General features: G+C 27.2%; 1 protein-coding gene across 5 annotated transcripts in view; it reads right to left on the minus strand.

Moving 5' to 3' along the window:
• Positions 1 to 9949, minus strand: part of LOC111637825 (regulator of G-protein signaling 7-like) — a 54272-nt gene that overhangs the window by 23275 nt on the left and 21048 nt on the right. For 2 of the 5 annotated variants that reach the window (XM_023383399.1, XM_023383398.1), the window contains exons 2-4: positions 7636 to 7732; positions 3976 to 4026; positions 3723 to 3829 (exon numbers count right to left, since the gene is read on the minus strand). In XM_023383399.1, coding sequence (XP_023239167.1) covers positions 3723 to 3829; positions 3976 to 4026; positions 7636 to 7732 — 255 coding nt within the window. The other 3 variants (XM_023383401.1, XM_023383400.1, XM_023383402.1) reach the window with 3 other exon arrangements.

Raw genomic sequence — 9949 nt, forward strand, 5'->3', positions numbered from 1 at the left:
AGGCAGTTAAATACAACATACATGTATAACAGTCGTAAAAACTGGGGTTATAAAGTGTTTACAGAATTTTATATAAATTTATAAAAATTTGGCATTAAAAGTATGCGTGTAAAATATTACCTGNTTCTTCAAATAAAATATTCCACATTTTTATGAGAATGGTTTAAGCCATTGTTATTCAGACAATATCATTTTAATGATTTGGTAAATACATTAATTCCATAGCTTTCTGGTTATTCGAGAGGATGAAATATAAAATAAAAGAAGCAAATGGTTAGATCGTAACACTTAACTTTAGTGCTATAGATCTATGTCGGATTAATTTTGAAACTATAGGATTTAGTAAGAAAACTTTGCTGTTTTCCAACTAAAGAAATTCTATAGATTGCATACAAGTAAACCATTGGTTTTACTATTAGTTCCTGGAAAGTCATTAAGCGAGCCATCGTAAATAGAGCTTTAATTTTCCATAGTATCAGTGCCAGAAATTAGATCACGTTCCCGGAATACAGTTTTAACTATAATATAATACATATATGACTAACAAAAAAAGGCAGTTAAATACAACATACATGTATAACAGTCGTAAAAACTGGGGTTATAAAGTGTTTACAGAATTTTATATAAATTTATAAAAATTTGGCATTAAAAGTATGCGTGTAAAATATTACCTGAAATTATTTTGTTTTTATATAAACAGAATCATTAATTAAACGTTAATAAATTAATTACTTTAGTTTTTAGGCCAAATGAGAATTTAATAGAGGTTAATGAATTATTTGACTTATAAAGCACACTTTGTTATTTATTATAAGTTTGTTTGGATACCTGTCAGCTTATCTAAATATCCTTCTAAAACTCGAGAGGTCGTGTAATAAATCTTCTAACTCTGTGTACACGTTTATGAAAATATATAAAGTAAAATATATGTATAATAATGTTAATTATAGGTATACGATATGTTCTATTGTCGGTCTATTGTCATAAAAATTCCTTTAATTATGTTGAATCGCGCTAAGGTAAACGTGTAAACGTGTTCCTTTATATTAAAAAGTCATTCTAGACAGGAACACTTCAGGCAAGGATTGACTTCTACGAACTTTTTTTTTTTTTGGTATTTAATCAATTTGCTTTAAAATCTAGCAGGAATAAAATCCCCGAGGTTTGATAAATGCTGATTTCTAAGTATTATAAATAATGAGATAAAAATATAAATTCTTATATATACAGTTTCATTCGACTTTTCTCCATTTCTAAATGTAAATAATCAATAAAAAGTAAATCTTTCGATTTAAATTGAATCTAACGGAAAGAGTTATTGATTTATTTAAATGCGATCTTGCTCAAAAATAAATAAATAAANGTCATCTTCAGTCGGCATTGAGTAACCACTATGGTTATATTTAAATAGTTCTGGAAGCAAAGATCAGGCCGTGTTCAGTAACGCATAACACCTAAGTTAGAATTCTGAGTGACTTAGTGGGTGGAGCTAAGAATACATAAAAGAAGCTAGTGGTGGAAGAAGTCAAGCAGTAGTTAGAAACGAGTTCAGCATTGCAGCATAACTAGACTTAGCAAGAATTCTGCGTTACTAAACACGGCCCAGATAGAAGTCTTGGCTGATGTAACTGGCAACAAGACCACACAATATGTAAGAGTTGCATATTCAAGTTCCACTTCAGGCCAATTCTTTACTCCAGGACCTTTTGAATTAATTATGAAAATATTAATTTAATTATAATTATTAAATTTATCAAGAGATGTCATCTAATACCTATCTCTAAGTCAAGTTACTTAACTTTTAATTATTAATAATAGCATTAATATAGCCTGATATAATCAAGCAATCATTTCGCTTTAGACTAACTTTTTCTTCAATAATAATAAATCACAAATATCTTCATTTTAATTTAGATTTACGAAGCATCTTAAAAAATTTAGTGTAATCCAATCTGATAGCATTGAAATATACAATCCCACACCATAATTAAGCAATTTGTTAGTAAAGTACTCATAGAATATGTTCAATAAAATCTGTAAATAGTCTAATAAATTTGAGTAAAAAAAAGCTGGCAACATTGTTGAACTTTCCCAGCATTATTTGTTTTCATTCCTAATAACTGTTACAATTACCTTTAGATATTTCAGTTTAATTTCAATGAAAATTATCATTAACAAAACAAATTCAAAGAATTTCATGTAAAAAAAAAACAAAAAAATGTATTTTTACCCCTGACCTAGTTGGATGTTGGGTAAATTCCAATATCAATTTCTTAAAACTATATTAACATATTGAAAAGTGAGAATTCAATTGATTCATTCTATCAAAAGTAATAAACATCAAATAATATTAATATTGGGAAATCAGGTGATTTTAGAAAATTTTTTTTAAGCAAATATATTTAATTTTTTGGTAAAATAAAAATCTGTACAAGAAAAAAACAATTTCATAACTTGGAAGCTTTGAGAGATATTAAGGGGTGGGGCCATCTCCCCTGAATCAATGGTCTGTTTTTTGTGAAAATTTCTAAAAGTATTTCCCCATAATACATAAACTTCCCTGCAAAATTTCATAAATTCGACAAAAGGAATTATTAAGCATCAAAATGGGCAAAAAAATATCATGCTCCTCATATATACAGGACAAAAGCCCCTAGATTCTTTTGCATTTTGTCATTCCAAGATCAAAGTACAAAAATGTAAAAATCTTGGGGAGTCATTTTTTGATTGATCATCATACTTTCCCTCTGTTATGTAATAGTGGGAAAGTAAAATAAGAAAAATCTAAACTTAAATCTAAATCATCAACTACTAAGAATAACTTCAAAAATAAATAAATATATATATATATATTTAATTTTTTTTCCTTTGCTTCAATTTCGTAATCTTGTATATATTTATGAATTTATATGATATTACGTCTAATATATTTATGAATTTATATATTTATACATATATATGTTTTATTTGTATCCGTGATCATCTTAAGAATGTCGATGCATCAGTTAATTACAAAGACAATGGATGATTCCAAATCTGAACTTTATTGTCTACATAAAGGTATCGGTATCTATATGAATGTTATCAGTTTCATACTAGGAAGATGATAAATCATCATCAATCATTCCACATTGACAACGATAATTCTCTATATATGTGCGCGCTGCTGTTAAATGCCGATTGCAAAAAAAAAATTATTAAATATTTCTAATCAAAAATACCCTAAGAACTCCAGTTGGTTTCCTAACAATTTAATTTAACGTGTATTTTAAAAAAAGTTGAAGAAGAAGCGCGACATTTGTTTATTCTCACGATTATTTTAATCGCCGCGACATAATAATATCATATAAATGTGAATTTAAGAATTTTTTTAATAATTAAATTTTTTAAAGGACGTTAAATTTTATCAATATTTATTCAAATCTCTGAAAGTGGATTTAAAATTATATTTACTAGAATTTAATAGTCTGGTAACTAATGGCAAAACGCCAAATGTTTTGTGTTTTAATAACATTGAACCCAATTTACCCGACTGTTTTTGCTAATGTAGATCGTTAAAAATTAAAAAAAATTTTTTTTAAATTATGGCATTCCTTAAATGCCGAAAGTACAGTAATAGTAATGGAAAAAAATAATATTTTAAATTTTATTAGAAAATCGATATCGAAATTAATTACAAATAAATTTAAAAAAAAAAAAAAGTAAAATTAATGGCATTATACCTGAAACCTATAAAAAGTTCCATCAGCCTTAACCGTCAAAACGTGGTCTTCGATAGGAAAAAAATAACCGTGTGCCGCCATTAAATGAGCCAAATGAAGGGCTTCAACTAAACAAAATACAAATAAAATTAATTAAATATTATTTTTGCTATTTAAAATAAAATTGTAATAATAATAATAATAATTCGGTTTACAAATTTATTAAATTTACCAAATGTTTATAAATACTGTATATATATTTTTTTATTTCTACCTTGATCATCGATGTCTATGTTCCTCATCATCCAAAGAATTAAATCAGAACCTGGAAAATAATATTCTTAAAACTGTAAAAATTTAATCCGATTTCCTTAAAATTCTATTTATGAATTATTTATGAGTATTAGTTTATTATTTTAAGATGGAAAAGAAATAAAAGAATCTTAGTCGCCAAAATAAATATTTCGTCTGCAGTCTTTCTAGGCGATATCTTGCGGTTAGAAGTAGAAAATATTTTTAAACGTTAATAATATATTATTTCAAGTAATAAGTTCTTGTGTAATAAATGATGACAAATTTTGTTTTATAATTAATACAATTTCGGATGACCGAAATTTCCGTTATAAGAATTTAATTTCAAGTCTTGTGCCATAGAGATCGGAAGAATTGACTGAAATTTTTTAAACATGTGAATTAAAAAAAATTAATAATTTCATTAATAATTTGACTATTTTGAAATAATTTATGATAATATAATAGAATTTTAAATTTATATAAAAAATAAATGCTGAAACTAAAATTTTTATGTTTTTTATATAGTAAAACAACAAAAGATTTAATGCCGATGCTTGTATTTATTTAATTAAGCGAACCTCTAAAACAAATAGATCCTTAAGTTTATAATTTCCTTCCTACAAATTGTTTATATGAAAAATATACATTCAGTACCGGGAAAAAATTTATTTTATATTCAGTCAACAAGTAGAAAATCGCACAGAACTTCGCCGGAAAAATCTTCGAATGCGATTATATTTTATATCCGTTTGACATTTCTATTCCCTATCTGAGTTATGACTGTACATTAGATATCTCATAAGTTTTTCGTTTTTTTTTTATTATAACTAAAAATAGTTTATGTAATATGATATCCAGTAAGCCAACTTCATTTGTAGCCACGTTGTTTTCTTTTTATTTGGTATTTCTTTAGGTTTATAGGTCTGTATGCACTGTATTTAGAAATTAATGAAATTAAGAAATCGACCCATTTCTAAAATCAAAAAATTAACTGTCTAATAATAAATAAGAGCAAAAACTAACATTGATATATAATTATTCGCGAGTTAAAGAAGATATACGGCAGGATAAATCTTTGCGATTCCTTTCCGACTTACTGATTGTTCCTATTTTGTTCTTCTTAAGCGGTTTAGATTCTACTCGATCAAATCTTAACTTGTAATCCTCGCTTAATTAGGAAGTATCTTTCTCTTTTCTTTCTCTATCATTGAATTTTTCTTCTCAAAGTTAAAATTACTGATTAGAAAAAATCAGATTTTACTGTCGATTATATTTTATGAGACTGTTATGCAACAGGTGTTCTCATTTCTGAGGTCTGCTCGAATGATAGATAGTTCTTCATAACTAGAGGAAGTGGTGCTAATAACTTCCCAACATATTCAATCGATAGTGTACCACCCTTATATTGGGTCATGCCAAGGTTATTATCGATATAGAACGATAGAATTTCGAATCATAGCCAGAATTCGGCTTTCTACATTCAATTATACCGAAAAGCTGCTATACTTTACTATTTAAGGCGCCAAATAAAGCAGCTGCCATAGTTTCTTAGTAGTATAAAATACAGAATGTAGCCAAAACTAATTTATACGCATCACCGAATTATTATAGACGAGAATGGTTTTGCAAAATTGATTAGTACGGTTTACAAATCAGATTAGTATCGACGCGGTCAAATGAATTATTTAGTGGCTAGTGAAGGTTTGAATAACATTTATTTTGCTATGCCAAAAGAATTAATACTTCTTTATCGAATTAACCGATCTGATGACCTTTCGGTGATAAGGCGAATGGCGTGTTATCGTGTTTTATCATTTAATCAGAGCGATAGGCGAAACGGATGTTACGCAACATTAAGTAACATAGACGAGTGACAATGCGACATCCTGGAATCTTCAAAGTTTTGCGTGCCGTCTCCAAAGGCTAAGTTATTCCGAGAGTGGTCCATTCTTAAATGTGAGGGTGGTCTAGATCGATATTAACCCATCTCGTTCCTGAGAATTTTTTGTTAAGAAGCCAGCATCGAATACAGTTTGTTGTTAGATGCGGCATTTTGAAGCAAGCGTTGTATCTGTTAAAAATTTACAATAATATAAAAAATGTAATTAAATATAAATCATAAAAGATTATTAATCGTGATTAAATTACGTAAACTTTTTTAAAAACAACAAATTTCGTTGGAGTATTTTTTTAGATATTTTCAGAGATTTACTTAAATCTCTTTTGAAAACTCAAAGACGACAAAAGAACAGGGAATACGATATGGTGTAATTCTATCGTCTTTTCTATTCTTTTTCTGTGGAGGAAAATTAAATAAAATCGAAGGAATTTGCTTCTTTCAAGAAATTGAAAAATTATTTCGTTAGGCCTATAATTTTTTTGAAATAAATTAAAATACTTCATGAATACTTAAATTTAGCAACGAAAATAGAATATATAATATAACACGACTGCACAACATTAATTAATACTACTTTCTGATATATTTACAAACGAAAACAGATCATATATCACAGTAAAAGTTTTCTTAAATTTAACAATATCGATTTACTCGAAAAAAAAAGAATAAAGAAAAAAGAAAGAAAATGAGAATTCAACAAAACAAATAAAATATTTCGAGATCAAAAGAATTCAGCTCTTTTGATTCCAACAGCTCTATTAGTTTGACATTTGCTTTGTAAATAAAAGGAACACTAACTATGTTCTTCAATACCTTATGCAATGCGACGTCGACAAGAAACTTTCAAAACATTATTGAAACGTTTCCCTATCTCATAATTAAAATATATTTTCTTTAAAATCCATTATTATATATTTATTTCTCAGTTAAACAATATTTTTATAAGCTCAGCAATTTAATTGGGTCAATCGATATATCGGTTACAAATTTACAGATCCTAAAGGTTTAATATAATTAATATTAAGAAAATACTCGAGATTATTATAAAATAACTATTATACAATTAAATGCCCAAAAATAATCTAATAATATATTATTTATGCTATTTCTATTCAGAGATCTCAACCAGTAGACTGATATCCTCGGGGATTAGGAATTTTGTTTTTCGGATAATGTCACGTATGTTTTGGTATGATGAGAAACTGTTATTAACTAAAAAAGCTTGGGAAGAACTGCACTAGTCAATTCATTCGGAGAGACATGTTTATTGTTAGAAAAGCACGTTTTCAAGAAGGGAGTAGAAAGAAAAGTAGTTAGTATAATAAGACATGAATCAATAGAATAGCTTTATTGAGCCTATACACAGTTATACAGAAATAGTTATTTTACATAAATTATTTTATTGAATACAAGCGAACTCCATGACCAGTTACGAGTAAAGAAATTTTTAAATTTTTCATTGGTTATTTTAATTATTAATCTGACACACTGGGAAATATGAAATGGGTGGAGTGGGTTTAATCAATGACTGTAATCTTTCTATTCATTCGGTTGCTGAAAATACTTTTGTTCCCGTGGGATTATATAATCTGTAGTTTAACAATTCAAATGACATAATTACTTTCCTGCACTAAGAGTGATATCAATTCAATCAGCTAATTAAGTTTTATCAATTTTGACAATCGTGCGTACCTAACGCGTTGCGCGTTATATTTCAAACGTGTTTGAAAAAGTACTTACCTGTAAATACACTTGGAATTTTGGACATGAAACTTTTTACAGTTCTGACAGGAACACCTGCTTGTTCTTCCTGCATTTTTTCGATTATTTTCTCCATCTATAAAGTTTTATCGATAATTATTTCTTAAACAAACTAACAATTTATGATGAATATCAAAATTTTATTTTCTATTTAAATATCATAAAATATTTAAATGTAACTGACTAATTTTCATTCAAATTCTGTATAAAAATTACATACTAAAATTGTTTTCTAAATATTTTATCGCGTTACTATTAAAAACAATTTTAATGAACTTTTGGAGATAATTTATGTGTTTCTAAAGATAGTCACTAACAGACATTTCTTTCCTGTTAAACACCATTATATATAAACTACTTTTTTTCATAACGAAAACAAGGTACAACGAGCAATTATTTATTGTGACATGGTCACAATGCCGGTTGCAATTTTTAATCCCATATTTTTAATTTATTTAATTTAAAATGTATGCTATCCACCTCAAATTAGTACTGTAATGCCTTGCCCCTGTATATCATACTTTTCTGTTAGTAATAAAGTCGTGCCGGTCATTAAGTCCTTTCGGAGGAAAAGTTTACAGTTTTCTAAGTATTATACAGTTAATCGGTTCCTCCTGCCCCCCAAGCCTTCCATACTTAGTCTCGACTTTCATCTACCTAACTCCATTCTCGAGATTACAGACTGACGACAGTAAACACTTTCCATGAGAGAGAAATCTAATGGAATATTCAGGTTATTGCTTCTTTTAAATATTAATTTTGGTCAACTTCTCAATGTATTTTATCATATAAAAACAATTCGTTGCCCAGTTACAACAATTCTTTTGATTGAAAAAGCATCTCTCGGACTATTTTCTGCGGTATAGTAAATCTTCTTTGATAAAGAGAAAAACTTTCTATCTTTTCCCATAAATTGCCCTATTGGATAAGACAAGCAGTCAAGAACAGAGCTTACTGTCTCGAAGATTTACCTGTAACTGGGTTTTCCTTGCAGTTTTGATCTCTCAAATGCAGTGATACATATACTCTAGAGAAAGAAACGGTTGCTTAGGGACTTTCTTCCCTATGACAATTTTTTTAAACGTATTTTCCATTTTTATCGCTTGTTAAATATATTAAAAAGTTTTAATAAGTGAAAATATTGGCTAACGTGAAATCTTGTTCCGATAGAAAATAGCGTGCACGTCGCGAGCAATTCAGATTTAATTAATTTCTATTAATTTAATGAATCGAGATCTATCCCAATGATACAAAAGAGTTAATTTGGACTAACTAATCGTAATTTTTTTTCTATTTATATAAAAATTTACTTTAATAGTCATTACAACAGCTTTAAATTCAATTTTATTTGAACTAATTTAATTATTTCTAAATAAATGTATTTTTTTCTGTATTCATTCTTGAATCTTCTTCGATTGTTCGAGTTAACCAATGCACGGATTTTAACGAAGATACGGTGTTTGCTACCGTTACTCTTCGTAAATAGAATCATTTGTTTTCATTTTGAAAATAAATAAAAAAACAATCAAAAAGTGATAGAAAAAGTGGAAAATTTGAAAAACTTTGCATTGTAACTTTCCAGCGATTTTCTTTTTTCTATATATCAATGGCAAGTTCCATTAGGTTGAGGTAAATGGCAGCATTTTCAATCGAACGTTGCTATTGCAAAATGTCATCTGTTAAAAGGTCAATCATTGGATGCCGATCAGTAAGAAAAAAAGTAAAGATATATATTATAGAATCAAACATTTATAAGTTATTTAAATACAAAATGGTTGCTCGCTGCTCGTTTCTCATTATAGTAATATACTGTATTTTTATAATAACAAATAAATAATTCATCATTAATATTTATTACATTAAATTATTTTTTTAAACTTTTTTTCCAGTTTTTATATAATAATATTTAAAAAAATGTTGATAAAATTTAAATAAAATTTTCCGAAAATTTCCCATTTATTATCGATAATTAATCTAAAAGCGCCACCGCTCTTTAAAAATAGAAATTAATTATTATTAAGTTTTAAAGTTTTTAAAAATTTATATTAATGACTAAGTGATAAAAATTTTTAAACTTAAAAATATTTAAATAATTTATTTTAAATTATTAATCAATGCTTAATTTAAATAAATAAATATAATATATATATATATATATTCAAGTATGGCAAAATTCATTTATCAAAATTGTTTTATTTCTTTTTATAGGTGATAGTGGCTATCCAATGGAACCATGGCTTCTGACACCTATATTAGATGCTCAGCAACAAAATGAGCAAAACTATAATAGCAG

Source organism: Centruroides sculpturatus, unplaced genomic scaffold (assembly GCF_000671375.1).
Source record: "Centruroides sculpturatus isolate CEXI.00-Female unplaced genomic scaffold, Cexi_2.0 scaffold1163, whole genome shotgun sequence".
NCBI lineage: Eukaryota > Metazoa > Arthropoda > Arachnida > Scorpiones > Buthidae > Centruroides > Centruroides sculpturatus.